At 37.0% G+C, this 19,746-nt stretch overlaps 1 protein-coding gene across 1 annotated transcript in view; it reads right to left on the bottom strand.

Annotated features, from left to right (window-relative positions):
- Positions 1 to 19,746, bottom strand: part of sh2b3 (SH2B adaptor protein 3) — a 50,451-nt gene that overhangs the window by 24,128 nt on the left and 6,577 nt on the right. Inside the window, exon 2 of the mRNA XM_051109783.1 lies at positions 8,103 to 9,092. Coding sequence (XP_050965740.1) covers positions 8,103 to 9,065 — 963 coding nt within the window. The 5' untranslated portion in view covers positions 9,066 to 9,092. The remainder of the gene's footprint in view (positions 1 to 8,102; positions 9,093 to 19,746) is intronic.

Raw genomic sequence — 19,746 nt, 5'->3', positions numbered from 1 at the left:
AATTTTATTAAAAATGTAAAATCTTTATTATTTTTATTTGCTTAGCATCTTTATTCCAAACAAGAAAAGCTTTTTACTTATTCAGTATGGTGCAGAAACATATTGGTTTACTTCTGAATTATTAGGTTGTTTATTTTTTTTTATATGACATCTAATCATCTTAGGCTATTCAGTTGCCTAATGCATGCATGCATAAATATTTTAGATTTATGAATACAGCATTTATGGAATCCTTTTTTAAATTCAATAATTAATAAAATATATACTTTGATTACATTAAATATTACTAATAAATGAAAAAATTAAATACCATTTTAATTCAACTCTGTAAAATGTTCTGTAAATGTAAAAACGTAAATATTTTATCTGCCTGGCATACTTGGTCCAAACGAAAATGGTTTTATTTTTAAACATTGACGGAGAAGCAATTAGTTTTATTATTTATTCTTCCGATTTGTCATCTGAATCGAAACATCGCCTGTGACTCGACAAAATCTAGACTGCAACCACAGTATATATTCAATTTATGTTGCAGTATATATCACAAACACAATGCAACCAATCTAAAACACACCTATTGCAATGATTGACAGTATCTACACTGCATCGAAACGGTCTTGGTATGACACATCAAAACCGGAGTGTCACATCGCCACCTGCAGTGTAGACACAACTTGAAACAGCTGTTAGCTGAGAGAAAAACACACTGCACAACACTTCACGGCATTTACACAAACACGTTGCCAGCAAACACCTTTGATATACAAATTAAAGAGCCTGACATGCTTTCCACAAGAACACACACTAACAAAACCACGCTGAGAAACCTAAACACCATGTGCTCACGTCAGGGGACCAAAACTGAAAACAAAAGCATGTCTCTGCATCTGAGATGGCCTCTGCTCATCCTAACGTGCAGAAGACTGCTGGATTCATGCAATGCAGAAATAACAAATAAGGCCTCTTTACACCTGGCATTAAGATGCATTTGTTCCAATGCATCTCTAGTGTGGTCAGATATAAAATGTCAGATGTAAATTACATACTAGTGGATGAGAAGTATGCTGATAAAAAAAAAGTATGTCTACTACATAGTGTTTCCATTCTACTTATTCATAAATTGGTTCAAAAGTGCTTTCAAACTATGTTTCAGTAAGTTTTGCAATATTGATTGCTTAATTTCCATTTGATATTGGACGGTGCCTTGACATAGTGAAACACAAAATACTGTTTATTTTATTATACAATTTTACATTAACAATATATCACAAAACACTTTATAAAAGACTTAAAAAGAGGCGTTCAAGCTGACATAGATTTACAGCTTCCAAAAGCAAACTGAATACTAAACTAAAGTCTTTGTTATCACTGCATGACACGATAAACATATAGCACGTCCAGTGTAGTACAATTCAGGCTTTCTTTTAATAAATCATTCAAAAGCATTTTCAAACTCATAAGTTATTAGTTTGAATCAGTAGAATGAATCACTTGCTAGACTGTTGTTGACTGCACGCAACAACAAACATATTGCACGGCCAATGTTGTCCAGTTCGGGACCAAATGACTCATGTGAGCCAGTTCTTTAAATTAATCAGTAAAAGCACTATCAAACTCACAAGTTATTGTGTGAATCAGTGTAACAAATGACTCACTGAATCATCACTGACTGCACATAACAACAAATATATAGCACAGCCAATTCAGGAAAAAAAGACTCATCTGAGCCAGTTCTTTGAATGAATCAGTCAAAAACATTCCATAACAAGTTCACAAGTTATTGGTCTGAATCAGTGTAATGAATTACTTGGTGAATCTTTTATGGCTGCATAACATAGCATGGCCAATATAGTCCAGTTTGAGACCAAATGACTCATGTTAGCCAGTTCCTTGAATGAATCAATAAAAAGCATGCTCAAACACACAAGTTATTGGTCTGAATCAATACAATGTTTCACTTGCAAGATCATCGCTGACTGCACACAACAACAAACATAAAGCACGGCCAATCTAATTCAAGACAAAATGACTCATGTTAGCCAGTTCCTTGAATGAATCAGTAAAAAGCATTCTCTAACTCAAATTATCGGTCTGAATCAGTGTAATGAATCCCTCACTGAATCTTGGCTGGCTGCATGCAGCAACAAACACAGCACGACTAATCTAGTCCAATTCAGGACCAAACGCCTCATGTGAGCAAGTTCTTTGAATTAATCAGTAAAAAGCAAGCTCAAAAGTACAAGTTATCAGTCCAAATCAGTATAATGAATCATTTGATAGACTGTCACTGACCGCATGCAATAACAAACATAGCACAGCCAATGTAGTCCAATTCGGTACCAAACTGCTCATGTGTGCCAGTTCTTTGAACGAATCAGTCAAAAGCACTCTCAAACGCACAACTTATTGGTCTGAATCAGTATAACAAATCACTTGCTTGATTGTCGCTGACTGCATGCAACAACAAACATACAGCACAGCTAATGTACTCCAATTCAGAAACAAACTCCTCATGTGAGCCAGTTCTTTAATGAATCAGTCAAAAGCATGCTCAAACACACTAGTTTTTGGTCTGAATCAGTATAATGAACCACTTACAAGATCGTTCTGACTGCACGCAACAACAAACAAAGCACCGACAATGTAGTCCAATTCAATACCAAACGACTCATGATAGCCAGTTCTATGAATGAATTAGTAAAATGCATTCTCAAACTCAAGTTATGGTCTGAATCCATGTAACGAATCTTCACTGGTTGCATGCAACAACAAACAAAGCACAGCTAATCTAGTCCAATTCAGGACCAAACGCCTCATGTGAGCCATTCAAAAGCGTGCTCAAACACATAACTTCTCAGTCTGATTCAGGGTTACAGTTAACTAAAACTTTTGTTACTTGAAATAAAATAAACTTTAACTGAAATAAAATCAAATATAAAAAATCTTAAGGTTATTTTATTTTGGTTGCTTGCAAAGGCAATTTCAATACACTTTAAATAAAATTAAAATGAAAACATACAAATAAAAGAAAAAACTACTGAAAACATAAAAACTACTTTAAATTTATACAGTATTTCACACACTGCACAGCTGTTGTGAATATTCACACTGGGGCCTTCAACAGTGGCTAAGTCCAAAAAATAAGCATTCAGTGATGCATAACACAGGCGTCATGGGGCTGTACTGTTGAATTACAGGCGACACTGCAATGTTACACAGTCAATATTTTGAGCAGGGGCTGTTTCACACCCACCACCCACATGGCCATGTTTGTCCTCTGAGCGCACAGCTCTCAAAGGTATTGGGTGAATGTGTTTTACACAAAAACACACAACCACCCAAAGATGAGGAACTGTCATATGCAAAGCACACAAAGGATGTCATCTCAGTCCCAAAGCTGCAGACACAAAGGTTCTGGACAGTCTGTACCAGTGTGAATCACTTATGTTGACAGATGTGCTTTACTACTAATGATTGAGCTACATCAGTAAATAAATAAAGCAGCAGATCACAGACAAAACAAACCAGGCAGTTAATGGAAACCGTGAGGTGTAAAAACACTGAATTATTAAACAGGCCAAACAAATGTGCACAGATACTCAAAATTAAATAAATAAATGTGGGATGTATTACAATGTTATTTAACATTATTTCAGGCTATTCAAATGATTATATCCAAAATTACAACTATTTTGAACTTGTTTTTGATTTTAGCAGTATAACTGTCTTTGTGGAATGCATCTCCAAAATGACAACTGAGAAAACAGCAATGCATTGAAAACAATGAATGCATAACAATTTAAATTAAACCATGCAAATGATAAAAAACGTATTACTTGCATATTTGTTCTACATCAAAAACACTATCATCACATCTGAATCAGCGCACGGTCTGCAACTATGTGTGTGCGATGGTACGTCTTTGAAAATGCATCAGAGCATTTGCTGCTGTCTGCATCTCTGTGTGTGATATAATTCTTGGTTTTAAATTGTCAAGTGTTATGCTTTCGGGGAAAAAGGGACATGCTTGATTTCGTTATGACTGATGACTGTGGCCTACTTATCAATCTGCAGATTTTCATATTGATAAACACGGGTACAAGGTCAGAGCAGCTCTTGATCGGGTTAAGAAATGAAACTTTGAGTCAGACTGGGTTTCAGTCAAGTTTCAGACCGTTTCTTCAAAAGTCAAATGGAAAACAAACGAGGGCATGTAAACAGAGCCTAACAGTGAAGCTCTGCAAGTAAAAATCACATTCATTTTCTTCACAGAGCACTGAGTATTATTTAACTTGCTTTTAATACGTTTGCAAATGTTCAGAGCTAGTTGAAGAAAATAAATATGACACCAAGACCGCCTCTAATATGTGCAATCAACATTTCACTTCATAAAAAAAGCATGCAAAAACAAACTACCACCAAATATCTTATGCAACTGACCTTTAGTTTCAGTTTAAATCTGCACAGCCCCTTTTTATGCCAAATACTATGTTGTTGATCTGATTCGGTTGTTAGTGGCTTGTTAAAGAGTTGAAACGACTCTGGATGTAGTTGTGTGAGCATCTGCATGTGCAGAAGGTCACCGTGAAGCTCTAACACGCTCCAGATGGGAGGATGCGGTTTTCTAGAATTAGAAATATTTTCCACAGCACAAGCTGCAATTGTTGTACAGCAAATAACACTAGAAAAACGACACCTCCAACACGAAAATAATTGCAAAATTTGAACACAGTCTTTACACAGTCTTTGCTTGATCATACATCAACAAGCCACATCAGAAGACATTAACATGAAACTCAAACACAAGTCTATAAAGTTTTATCAAATACACAGATCCACAACTCAATGGGCTCAAATGCATTTCACACCACTGGATTTCCTAGTGTCCGTATTCACCTTTTCATTTTAAGGTTTCTAAGCACTCGACCAAACTTGTTCAGACTACATCTGCAATTAAAGGTCTGTGGTCTCCAGCCCTAGAAGCCCTGTTTAATGAACATCATTTGAGGCCAACAACAGATGTTTCTCAAGCCATCCAATCACGTACATGTAAAAAAGCAAGAAACTGCACAGTTTTGCCACACATATATTGCAAGGCTTTCTTTGCAATTCTTGATTCTGATTCTGGCACTGAACTGTATTTTCTATATAAATGCACACAATATGCAAGCACTTTGTCCCTGGTCTAGCTAGCAATTTTTAATGTAAAAATAATACAACACTTCTTTGAAATCTGACAGCAGATAATCATACTAATTTATCTGCTGTGCACAGGCTTGTTTTAAAGTTAGGACTTCCCTGAAACAAAGTTTCTCACGCAAAGAATTTATCAGCCAGCTTGCAGCTTCCTCTCTTAGCATAGCTGCCCTCACTGCTGCTATTGTAGCGAGCACACCAAACATAGTGCGTACAATTACAGAATCAAGGCATGGACTAGTATGCGCTCTACAATGCAGCCTACACGCTCACACACACACCAATGCTCACAAGCACACACATACATAAAATGCATGCAACAAAATGATGCATGCACAGCAAAAGCATGCATGTTCCTCACTGTAAGATGGTGAAACTATCAAAACGTCTAAAAAAAGCAGCGGTGAATGCATCGCTAATTTGAAGCTACAACGTGTGTGTATGCTTCTGACATTTATTGGAGAGTATACACTTTAAGTGTTTGAACTTTCCTGGCCTATGTTGCCTTTCCCTTATATAGACATCCAGAGCAAGTCCTCGCATCTCTGCCAAGATTCCTCAGCAGCCAATCAGAGGCTTGATACAGCCGTGACCCGTCAAGTGAGCGGACGTCATTTGCTGCCTGAATGAACTGGGAAAACTAGCAATTAGGCTATCACGCTGTGTAACCAGGAGAAATGGAGCAAGACGAAGAGAAACGCAGACAAAACAGTAATTGTGTGCTTATTAGTTTCATTACTTAGGACAGTATCAGTCATAACCCGTTTCAAATTGGCTGGTTGTCTTAAATGTGGGCAGATTCATTAGGCTAAATGAGAGTAATTTCAAAATGTCACTTATTAGATGAATCATGCCTATCATAGCCTATTATAGTTTTTGTATAGTTTCAAATAGCATAAAAGGTCAAATGCAGCAGAATGTAAGAGCTTAAATTAGTGCTAAATCTTATATTAAAAGTCTGTATTTGCTGAAAATTCTCCCCTCCGCCATAGCCCACATTTGTATTCACGTATATTAAAATGTGAAGTATCGTGACCCGTCACCATTTTGACACCAAACCAAATTGGCTCTCAAGTGTCAGTGACATCAAACCTGGTGCAACACATCTTGAGATGGTATATTTGCATATATGTGAACAAAACTGCATCATAGCTCTCAAATCTCAAATCTCATTTACAACCGCATATATTTAAATGTAGCACTTCAAAACAAGTCACTCCAGATTTGAAGTCACTTCAACAATTGCAAATGCAATTGGTTCTTTAGTGACTTTGTCATTGCAAACAAACTTCATGCAACATATCCTGAAGTGACATATACAATACGTGACCCTGGACCACAAAACCAGTTATAAGGGTTAATTTTTTGAAATTGAGATTTATACATCATTTGAAAGCTGAATAAATAAGCTTTCCTTCGATAAATGGTTTGTTAGGACAATATTTGGCCGAAATACAATTATTTGAAAATCTGGAATCTGAGGGTGCAAAAAATCTATATATTGAGTAAATCACATTTAAAGTTGTCCAAATGAATTAGCAATGCATATTACGAATCAAAAATTAAGTTTCGATATAATTCGGTAGGAAAATGAGAAAATATCTTCATGGAACATGATCTTTAGTTAATATCCTACTGATTTTCGGCGTACAAGAAAAATCGATCATTCTGACCCATACAATGTATTGTTGGCTATTGCTACAAATATACCCGTGCTGTGTTCCAGGGTCACCTATGTGAATTAACTTAAGGTTTTAGACCTCATTCATGTTTGCATATTTTTAAATATAGCACATCAAAACAAATCACGCCAAATTACAAACGCAGCTGATTCGTGCATGACTGGTCATTGACAACAAACATCATGCAACACATTGACTAGACATATTTGAATATACTTCAATGAAATTTAAAGTTTACACAACACAGCTTTCAAATCTTATTTACGATTGTTTATGTTTAAATACAACACCTCAAGACAAGTCATGCCATATTTGATGTCAACATTTACAAGTGCAACTGGTTCTTGCATGACTTTGTCATTGACATCAAACTTTGTGCAATCCTGATATACTTAAACATGACTATAACTACTTTAACGTGACTGAATCTTACCTAAAACATGACATAGCTCTTAAAGCTCTTTACTCATATTTACACATATACATATATATATATTGCTTAGACACAAATCACACTAGATTTCACACCAAAATACACAAATGCGATTGGTTCTTATTGCAAATTAAAATTTGTGCAACACATCCTGATATGCCACGTAAGTCAATTTTAAATTTTTATTAACTAAAGCACAACGTAGCTCTTATATCACATTCACGTATGCATATTAAAAAATACAATGCTTCAAGACAAGTCACACCATTCATGTGCGCATGTATTTGTATATATCACTTCAAGACAAGTCTCATCATAATTGACGTCAGCAATTACAAACGCAGTTGGTTCTTCCATAACTTGGCAACACATCCTGATATGGCATACTTAAATTAACGTGAATGAATCTTACATTTATATTAACTAAAACAAGACTTGGCTTTTAAATCTTATTCATGTTTGCATATTTAAATATAACGCTTCAAAACCAATCACACCAGATTTGTTCAAAATGAACAAATGCGATTGGTTCTTATAGCACATTAAAATTCATGCAACACATCCTGATGTGCCACTTGAGTTAACGTTACATTTTTATGAACCAAAATTCATTTTAAATAGTTGACCTCCTTCCAAAAATGATCTAAATTAAAAGATCTGACCAATATACCAAGCTACGATAATCCAACAAGAACTACAAACTCGTAGAGATACAATAAGCAAAGTAGGCCAAAAACAACAGTAGCAGTCACTCTTGAAAGATGCATGAAGATTGTGAAAGTTTGCCTTACCTTGGGTGGGTCATAGAGCTCCAGCTGGTACCTCTCAGTAGCGGTGTGCTCGTTGATCCTCCTGACCTGCAGGCGGCAGCGCAGCCAATGCGGGGGCGTGTCCGAGATAGTGTCATCCACCTCCAGGTACCGCAGCTGCCCCTCTTTACAAACACTTCCTGTCTCTTGCCTCCGTCTCACAGTTCTCAACGGATTCCACCGTTCCCAGCGCACACTCTTCTGCGAGCTGCGATGAGCGGGTACCTGCACAGTCTGAGGTGGGGTTTGAGAGGTGCATTCAACAGTCGCCGAGGGTCCGCCACCCGTGATTGAATCGTCCCTTGGGCAACCACTTGAGGATTCGTCAAGTTGCGGGGATTTCTTAAAGAGTCGGCTTACGCTTTCTCGAAAGCCCCTGATGGAAATGTGGGCTATGTCACTACGGGAAGTGAAGGAAAACAAAGGGGGTGAGTAACGTTCAGACCCGGTCCTCCGCTCTGGGTGTTCGTCTTCCTGGCTATGATGCCGTGTTCTGCGTGTAGTGTCTGGAGGAGAGCAGCGCAGCAACTGCTCCTGTTCCCTAGGGACGACAGCCGCATCTGGTTTGGGTGCCAACACAGCAACTAGCGGAGTCACTCCTGGCCGCACGGTCTCCCGGTAGTCCAGCACTCCTGAGAAGGAAGTGATGCGTAAACGGCCAGTCATGGGCAGTAAGGGTGGTGGCGGCGGAGGCCGCAGGGCGTGTCCTGCATCTTTAGCCACCTCACAGCTGAAGTGGTGCTGGAAGAGGGCGCTGAACTGCTTCGAGAAACTTTCCGGCGGGACCACATCCTGCACCGGCCGCTCTCTGACGAAGCGCCGGTAGTGCTGGGCAAGTTCTCGGGCCGTGGTGCTGGCATGCAACTCGCAGAACTCCCTCCATCCACAAGGAGGTGTTACGGACGGTGCAGTGCTTGTGGTCTGCTGGACAGTGTTACCATTCATTGCAGTAACCAGCACAGCAGGAAATCACTGCAAACAACAGATGAACAACATCAGAAATTGCATCAATAAGCAGTAAATTACAACACTGTGCAATATTGCAACTAGGGTTGCAAAGGGGTGAGAAAAAAAAAAAAACAGCCAATTTTTGGAAACTTTCCAGAAATTTTGGAAACATTGCAGGATTTTTATTTATGTATTTTTTTCAGAACTTTCGGAAAAGTTTGAAAAGTTTCTGGAAATTTACTGCGACAGCTAAAATATATTGCGTTTGGCTGTGTTCACACTTCGTTTAAGCCTTAGTTGAAGTCAAAAGTGCTAATACACCTTGCAGAATCTGCAAAATATTAATTATTTTACCAAAATAAGAGGGATCATATAAAATGCATGTTATTTTTTAATTAGTAAAGACCTGAATGAGACATTTCACATAAAATACATTTACATACAGTCCACAAGAGAAAATAATAGTTGAATTTATAAAAATGAATGCATTCTGCATTCTTAATACTGTGTTGTTACCTGAATGTGTTTTTTTGTTTAGTGATAGATGTTTGAACCCTTTCTAACACTTTGTCCTTTTCACACTGAGGACAACTGAAAGACTCATATGCAACTATTACAGAAGGTTCAAATGCTCACTGATGCTTCAGAAGGAAACACAATGCATTAGGGGCCGGGGGTGAAAACTTTTGGCATTCGACCCTAACTTTTTTGGCATTAGGGTAAATTTTACCTATTTTGTCCTCTGGGGAACATGTAATTATATTCTGTAGCTTCTGAAGGGCAGTACTAAATGAAAAAAAAAAAACATTATATTCAGGCAAAATAAGAAAAATGTACACATCTTCATTCTGTTCAAAAGTTTTCACCCCCCAGCTCTTAATGCAGTGTGTTTCCTTCTGGAGCGTCAGTGAGCGTTTGAACCTTCTATAATAGTTGCCGTCTATAATAGTCCCTCAGTTGTCCTCAGTGTGTTCAGGACAAACAAGGGACTCATGAACAACTACCACAAAAAAAACCAAACAAACAAAAAAAAAAAAAAAACAACAGTTGTTTTCAGGTAACAACACAGTATTAAGATCAGGTTTATGTAAACTTTTGAACAGGTCATTTTTATAAAATTCAACTATTATTTTCTCTTGTGGACTATATGTAAATGTCTTTTATGTGAAATATCTTATTCAGGTCAGTACTAAATAATTAACATGTATTTTGTATTATCCCTCTTATTTTGGTCAAATAATTAACATTTTGCAGATTCTGCAATGTATATGTAAACTTGGCATATTAATATAGAAAGTAATTTTCACTAACAAAACAACCATACATTATTCATTTTCATAATCTACGCTTACATGCAAAGTAATAATATTGGATGTCTACATATATACACCTCAATCAATTTGACTGAACTTGATTCAAATTAAATTTCAAACAAGGTTGGGGCACTGAAGATCTTAATCCAAGAAAAGGAAACTGTAGCCTTAAAAATCTTTGAATCTGAGTAATTTTTCAATTGGCTTTGAGAAAGTTGTACGCATGATGTATGTTTATGTACATCCTACAAACGTGGATGTTAAGCGCTTGTGAAATTCTCACGCTGATTTTCTTCGCATCCCAATGTAACGGAAGGAACACCCATCACACGTATAGCTGTTTTCTTCTGTGTGCAAAGTTCTCTTTTGACAAAACAAGCAAAACTGCTGTCAAACAGCTATAAGATGCATTGCTGGTGTGTTAGTTTGCGAATTCCTTACTTGCTTAAAGGAATGGTGTGCTCAAAAATGCTAATTGTGGCATCATTTATATAGTGACAATATCCATTTTTGCTGAAAATTATCTCTAAATTGTTTTTATAGATTAAATAATCACGTGGAAGAGCCAATTTAGGGGTAATCCATTAAATTAAATACTTTTTTGTACAAACAAAGGCTGTTTTTTTGCAGTGATGCCATAGAAGAACCATTTTTGGTTCCCCAAAGAACTTTTCAGTGAACAGTTCTTAAAAAAAAAATTTAAAAAACGAAATAACCTTTTTCCACGCTAAAGAAGCTTTTCCGCATTTGAAAGATTCCATGGATGTTCAAGGTTCATTATGGAACCATCGATGCCTTTATTTTTGAGAGTGTATTATTCAGAGAAAATGAGGAGAGCCATTCACCTAAAATGCATTTTTGTATTTGCAGGGCAGTGTAATGACCCCAGAAGATTTCAGCATCATTTCTATTTCCTCTTGTCACTGCAACCCCGTTTAGTTTTCATTTGAGGCATGAAAAAGAATTGAATTGGTTTTCATATCATATTATAAAAAGTTTCGATACTCTAGCGTGTGAACAATTCACCACTTTGTTTACGCTGTGCATCGACTGACGTAGGAATCTCTGTACCGAAACTGTTCAATGAATCCAACTTTCTATGATACGTATCAGTTTAGCTCATCACCACATTGCTGACGGCATCTCTCGAACTCAGCTGGTACGATACAGATTCTTCACTTTTACTCATGCACTCATTCAACTCTCCAGTACAGGAAAAGAGTGACTAATATCGCTCATGCTGCTTTATAACACGCCACAGGTCAGAGGCAGAAATATCTGTGAGGACATCTGTGATGTGAAGAGGACGACTGAGGAAGTTGAAAGTGTCAAAGTCATCTGATACCAGTCAACGACGGGCCCGCGGTTCTCGATGCGGAATCCGCTCGTGACCGTGTGCAGTCCCTCCACACGTGGTGCAAATCAGATCAGATCACGGTCGCCATTTGCAGCCAGGGGAAATTTTTGTTTGAGTCTCAAAAAAAAATCCGCACACGGATGCCGCACTGCACCAGACGTGTTGCGACACAACTGGAACCAATCTCCCCATTCTCGTTCCCCACATCCTCATTTACCAGCGTGCGGCCCTCTCGGACGCCTGTGAACGTTTAACTCTGCGTGAGAAGTAAATGCGTTCTTAAAGTTCGGTTGGAAGCCCTGAAGCATGACAAAATGAAGGTTTAGTACATGAAGAAAGCAATAGATCAGAAAAACCACAACACTCGCATAGTCAAGGGGGGAAAAAAAAAAGGAGGGGGCCATTCTATAGACGGCACCATGCGCTCTTTGCTCTCTTATTTGGTGACAGGAAGCATTAACCTACACAGGGAGAGGAACACCCATCACACGTATAGCTGTTTTCTTTAATGTGCAAAGTTCTGGTTGACAAGACAAGCAAAACTGGTCGCAAACATCTATAAGATGTGCTGTTGTGGTGGTTTGCGCTTCCTAACTTGCTTAAAGGAATGCACATTGTAGCATCATTTTCAACATTCACATATCTCAATAGCCATTTTCTGATGGAAATAAACCTGAAATGTTTTTATATTTTGAATATAGGGCTGCCCCCTCACAGTCGACCAACAACCGTTAGTCGATGAAAAGAGACTTGGTCGACCAAAATTTTATTAGTTGCTGAGTCGCAAAAAAAAAAAAAAAATCCACAGGAAGTGGCGCAGTTAAGCAGTTTGTGACGTGCAGATCGTTAACGGCTGGTAATACAGTATCAGCCTCAAATATGGATTTTCATCTGAAGGATATACCGGTATGTAGTACCAAATTTACTCGGGCGCTCAATCTAATGTTAACTTAGAAAAATATGTGTTATTAAAGTGCCTGTGCGGAGTGTGGAAGCTGAATAGTAGCACATTTATTGCATAACTTAAAATGCTCCCTCATTTTTGGTCATACAGATAAAAGTAGTACATCTTTCAGATCTGTAAAGACTGCATTTATTTGTGTGGAATCAGAATAACGACAAAACGTTGTGCTTTTGTAAAATAATGAAAGCAAACAGGATGCGCTTTCTGTTGTTTCGGTCTCGCGAAACTTCGAAACTCTGTGTATACTTGCCTTACAGACATGAAAAATGACTACAGCAAAAACAGGCAATATGGTGTCTAAAACGTATGTATCTTAATTCTTGTCTCTTGAACTGTTGTAAAAATCAATATCACATTTGCAATCATGGTAATTTTTAGAGAAGAAAACGGCACGCTTCGTGTGATATTAACTATATGAAGTGGAATAAATCTATACATTTTCTGTTCCCATGTCTGGAATTTGTGATCATTCTAAATGTATTTTAATAGACTGAATCATGCAGTGAAAGAACGCACTGTTGATGTTAACGAAAGAACGCACTGTTAACGCATGGGCACTAGTCTAGACTTCACGTAATGCGTGCACTGCACTCAATAGGAGTTTTGAAAGTTTTTGCAAAATGCTCGATAATGTCAAATTAAACATCGTTAAAACATTAATTATGATATCATCGCAGACAATATATATCACACACCCCTACTAGCCAACCAGAAAAATCTGTCGAGGGCAGCCCTAATTTTAAATAATCATGTGGTAAAGCCAATTTTGGGGTAATCCATTCAATTAAATACTTTTATTGAACTTTTTTGAATTATTCAGAGCAAATGAGGAGAGCCATTCACATAAAATGCCTTTTTGCATTTAAAATGCGAGATGCAGGGTATTGCAATGAACAAAAAAATTCTTAGGAAAATCAAAATCAAACGAAACCAATATCAAATGTTTTGACGAAAACCTTTTTTAGAAATTATTCTGGCATCATTTATTTAACCTCTTGTGATTGCAAACCTGCATGGTATACCTGTTGCATTCCTCAAATCATACAGGTTTAAAAAAATGGAATAATGTTCAATTTCATCAACCAGCATGACTTTCTTGGTCAACCAGCATCAGACTAGCACCTAACCAGCCTGTAAAGTCCTAAGCTGATGTTTTCAGCAGAATGCATGACATACATGGTGTTTACAGCAAGGGCCATCCTGCGGAGCGCTTGCTCTCGCTTCGCGCACTTGTGCTGTTGTTCAGCGCACATGCCGTGTGACGCGGTCCCGCCCCCTGCGCTGGCCCCCGGGTGTTCGTTCTATCAGTGATTATCCGGCCCACTAATGACTCAGCAACCTCCAAACAGACTAACATCACTTCCTCTTTGGCCGTCTCTCTCTCCCTTCCTCATCCCTCACGTGCACGCATGTTAAATTCCCGTTCTTGCGATACTTCCATCATTCTGCTTTCTTTTCATCCTCACTGCACTATTTCTACCATCTTTAAACCGCTACGTGCTCACGCAGCCACTTCATTGTTCTCATACTTTAAACCCATTTCCTGTTTCACGCCATTAGCTTATTCATTTCACTTACTTGTCTTTTCCTCTCTCCATATGCTCTGCACTTTGTAGCCTTTACTACCCCTTGGGCTTAAATGCAAGTCCTTCATATGATATTTTATACGTAAATCAACCCCAAATGGTTTTATTTAGTAAGTAATCATGTGGTAACCCCAATGTTTCTGACAATCCATTAAATTAAATATTTTTCAAATGAAATAAATCTTACATTTGTATTCAGGACTTCATTGATGCATGCCAAAAAAACAAAACACCATTATTTAGAGCAAATGAGCATAGGCTGTCACACAAAATGCAGTTTTGCATTAAGAAAATGCAAGACACAAAAGAGCAAAAATGCATGCATTTTTTTTTAAAGTTATGTATTTAACTATTTAGTACACTGTATCATGCAGAAGATACTGCAAATGGCGCAAAATGTGAATGCAATGGTCAAAGACATCATTGTACCATATGTTTACATAGAAAACAATAGAAAAGCAGTGCAGTGGAATGCAAAAACATGTTCTGTATGAACTTTCACTAAATCTGGCTTTTGTATGCTACAAATGCATCTTCATGTTATGCAAAACTTGAGGTAGCAGCATTGCAAATAGCTAATATATGCAATTTTAAATGGGACTGAAACTGAATGTGAGTCACCACTGTGATTGACTGTTGTGGGTGGTTGCCATGCCATTGGCATGTGGTCGTTAAGGTGTCCTGATTGTTTTTAGTGATTGTTACTATATGTATTTGCTAGGATGTTGATAGGTCATTGCTAGGTTAAATCTAATAATGCAATAACTACCACTTTTCAACTCACTTAGAAGTGTCTAACAATAAACCTTTCAGCAAAAAAAGTAAACATAGGGTGGAAAAAAATCTGAATATTAAGAAAATCGCCTTTAAAGTTGTGGAAAATAAGTTCTTAGCAATGCATATTACTATTTAAAAATTAGGTTTTGATATTTATGGTAGGAAATTACAAATTATCTCCATGAAACATGATCTTTACTTAATATCCTCATGGTTTTTGGCAGAAAAGAAAAATTGATCATTTTTCTATAAATATACCAATGCAAATGGTTTTGTGGTCCAAGGTCACATATCACTGACAGAATGTACCGCTACACATCCACTGCTCTAGTAACATTAATCGCCTCAAACACACACATACACTGCTCAGAATCATCACTCAAGCCAAACACTTCTTCAGCCTGGTGCACTGGTGTAATTTCCGTGCTTTGTATTCCAATTTGACTTTAAGTCCATTACATTTGCAACCTCTAATTCCCCGGCTGGGGTCTTTGGAAGCTCGACACACACAGCGAGTTTCCTGTACTGTAGGGTCGTGATAATAAAAGCAGTGCCCAGATGATACCGAGTCTCAGAAACTGATTTCATACACGTAATTTTGCTGAATCAGAGAAAACACAAACCCCCACGTCTGCTTCCTCCTTACAACTCAGCAAGCATGCAAACAACACGAAACGAACACTTCGCACAAGCATGAGAACTTCTTTATAACGAGACACAAAAATAAAGAGTGCGGGAAGCAGACAGGCAGTGGGCTTATTCACAGAGACAGGAAACCCTGCCCTGCCTTAGTGACCACTTTCTTATGCACACACACATACCATTCACACGCAGATATGAACTTTGACTTCAAGGTTTTAGGCGTGACAGGTCTGGTAGTTAAAGCGACGTTTAAATAAGATGTTGAGGTGGGGTCAATATCACAGGACGAAATCACTTGAGGGACAAGATCATGTCTTAACTCTTAAATTTATGTTTACATTAATACAGCAATTTTGTGCAACTAATGACACAATAATGACACAATAAATCATTTACGCAATTAAGAATGTCGCCTGACTTGTAATCTCACCATCAGAGCAGTTCATGTTTAAAGTTCCACCAATTTTTGCCAAATGTATCAAGGGCTAAGTTAATGCAAATGAAAACAGATGAATCAAACTGAATGCAACAGAGCGAATTACTTTTAACTTTACAAAACATCTTAGAAAAAGGTGCTCATGGCGTGAGATGCTAAAAAAACAGAAATGCAACTTAGCGATGCATAAATGCACCCAGTTTTAAAGGTGCAGTATGCAATATTGACAGTTAGCGGTAGAAGTGAGTACTGCAGTCCAAATTGAAAAAATAAAGAAAGAAATAAACAAAATGGAGAGCAGTGTTTCTCCACCCTCTCTTCTTCAGACTCATGTGAGCTGCCAAATCGAAGAGACGCAAGAATGATGAATGCAACTGACAAGACAACGTAAGCAGACAAGTCTTACATTAGGCGCGTTTCCATTAAAGATGTGCGCCAAATTTTGGCAATATTTTATAAATGTCGATAAAAAAAGTATTGCAAAATGACGCAGTTTCCATTAACCGATGTTATGCGACTAAAACACAATTTTTTCCTTTCGCGATAAGTCATGGCAATGGATTTTGGTGGGATTTTGGTTATATTTAATGGAAGGAGGCATATGCGTGTATCTTGCGTGTGACTAGAGCGGTTGCGATTAGCTAAACCACCTCATGTGAGCGTAAAAACATTTTTGAACTATATTTTTTCGCATATTTTGCATATTTTTCTTCGTAACTTCAGTTTGCACAATTTGAAGGTTAATGGAAATGCAGCTAATGTAAGCTGATGAGTTGATTTATCCTCGTTTTAATTTGCCACTGGTCACTGAGCTTTTTTTAGACGGATGCTGAACATCTCTTTTAGTAGAGATGTTTAGTAAAACACTGACAACGAAACGGTGTGTACAGTATACTGTAGTGCATGCTTTCATGTCATTACTAAGCGATGAATTTGTTGACTAGATGCTGCATTAGTGGAGAAAGGACAGCAGTATACTTTTGCCCGTTTGGTGATCAAATAAAGTCTTGTAGACCGCCACTTGAATTGAACACTTGTCCAGTGTGTGTGACTAACATATTTTTATATTTTGATTAGATAACCACAAATGTTGAAAATACACAATATCCATATGTATGCAATTTTAATACTGTGGTCTTAAGTGTAGAGATGGCCATCTTTAGCTTGATTGTTGATGTAATGGTAACACTTTACAATAGGAATCCATTTGTCACATTAAGATTGATAAAAGTTGTAGAATAGAAGTATTGTTCCTTGTTAGAGTGTGTTAATTTCAGCATTTACTGATATATTTTCCAAAATTTTAGTTAATTTTAGTTAATGAACAATGAACTAACTGTAATGATCAATATATAATTAATATTAATATTTTTTTCATTTACAAAGTATGGTTCAGTAGGCTACCTTTTTTTTAAATAACAGAGCACTATTTATTGTCTGTTCGGTATCCATTTTAAAAACTACCTATCAATTAATCGGTATCAGCCAGTGTGGTTCAACCTAGTTATCGGTATCGGTAAAATCCAATATCGGTTGACCTCTACTTTTTAGGATTGGTAGACTCTGCCATCCCTGACCCAGTACATTTGCTAGTTTCCATGGCTGCAGTATGCTGCGTTTTCCACCAACTGGCAACCCGGGGTGTCGAAATCCTATCGGGTAAATTGGCATGGGTGGAGTCACACAGATTAAAACAAAAACAGAAATTGACACGGAACGCACATTTCAAAGGTGAATAACTGGCTGTAGCATTGATTTTCAGAGAAACAAGTATGTGAATTTAGGATTTTTTCTAAAAAATACATATATTATGGTATTTTATGCTTTAGTGCGGCCAAAAAATTACGTTTATGTTTACGACCAAAAAATTATGTTTGGTTACAAGTTATAATACATTGAGTCCTAAGGACTGTTTTTTTTTTTTCAATTGCTTCAATGATTTACTCTTCTTTGCCACAATAATGTTCAGCTGGGGTTTTTCACATTACAATATTGATATATGCAATTAATTGTGATTAATTTTAGTAATTCATTGGTATATCATATAAATAGTTCAATTAGTTTAAAAAATAAATAAATCAAAGCAATCACTATGGAAGGACTGGTTTCTAAACAGCCAAAGCAGCAGGATACGAAATACAAGGGGCTCTTGGGATCGTTTCCCCTTTGCCTCCATTGCGTATGTTTGCTTTCACGTCATGTTTCCGGTGACCTAGCTGGCCACACTGTCCAGGCATTGTTTATGCCCACCATTTCACCAGCATGCATTCTCACACACATTATGCTCAGAAACACACACAAAAAAGGTTTTAATTATGTTTTAATTTCCTTTTTTTCAGGGTAGTTGAAAAAGATAAAACATTTTACAATTTTTAGTAAAATATAAGTAACTTTTCCCAATGCAAAATGTCAAAGACACAACGCTAGGGAGTTTCTAGAGTTTCTAGGTGGTTGCTGGGGTGTTCTCAGTGGTTGCTTTCTGGCCCAGATTAAAACAGCCTAAAGACCTGACGATATTCTTGGGCCAGATTCCCAAAGCATCCTTAAGAATGAATTTTTTTTTTTTCTAAATTTAGAATGAACTATATTTTTAAATCCTAAAAACAATTCTTAAGAATGTTCTCTTATTTAAAAAAAAGAATGTCCTTAAAAACCATTGTAAAGTAATCTCATAAAGATAACTTCCAACTTGTCTCGCATTAAAAAAACACCCTTGCAACTCAAGAGTGCTGAACTCCTGCAAAGCCAGTTGCAATAAAAATAATGTGTTTAAGTGTTTTTCATTAGGTTTATCAGAATTATTGGCAAAAACTGCCATCAATCATATGACTTTAAAAAAATGTTCTTAAAAACATATTTGTGAACTTTTTCAAGAATTTTTTCAAAAACTTTTTGAGCCAGAAAGGATTTTCTTTCTCCCCAAAATGAGAGATAATTTTATTGCATTGGACTAAAACTTTCTGACTTTGCTATAACTACTTCCCCTCTCAAAATGGGATCACTTTTGTACTTTTTTGGTATTTTTTTTCCACCTAGGTACAGTTGTGGTGTTCCCGGATAAAAATGACCAGCCTACAAAAACTTGCTTATAAATTGCTATATTCTCACCAAATTTTGGAATCAATTTTTTTTTATCAACTGTTTTATTTTAATGAATGTGCAGGATCTGCACTTAGAATTCTTCTTACAATTTCTAGCTAGAATTTATTTCAAGAAATACCTTAACTTCTGGTCATTTTGACCTAGAGGGACTAAAACTTTCAAAATATGATCAAAATGTGATCATGTTTGTACTTTTTGGGGATTTTGTCCACCTTGTTACATTTGCGGTATTCCAGGTTAAAATGAACGGCCTACAAAAAAATTGCTTATAAATTTCTCATTATGCTGTATTCTTACCAAATATTACCAAATCAATCTTTTTATTAACTTGATTTATTTCAATGAACACAGGTTTTGTAGTTCTTTAAGGATCTGACTGATTGTAGACCTCACTGTTCTGAGTTCAAGCAGAGTTTTTGAGAGAAAATTGCCGAAATTATCCACAAATAATGCCGCTCTCGGTCCAAAACTAAGCCAATCAATGATAATATAGCATAATGA

The sequence above is a fragment of the Labeo rohita genome, chromosome 5 (assembly GCF_022985175.1).
Source record: "Labeo rohita strain BAU-BD-2019 chromosome 5, IGBB_LRoh.1.0, whole genome shotgun sequence".
In the NCBI taxonomy this organism is placed as follows: Eukaryota; Metazoa; Chordata; class Actinopteri; order Cypriniformes; family Cyprinidae; genus Labeo; species Labeo rohita.
The sequence above is the reverse complement of the archived record's forward strand: the minus strand, read 5'-3'. Positions and strand labels throughout refer to the sequence as shown.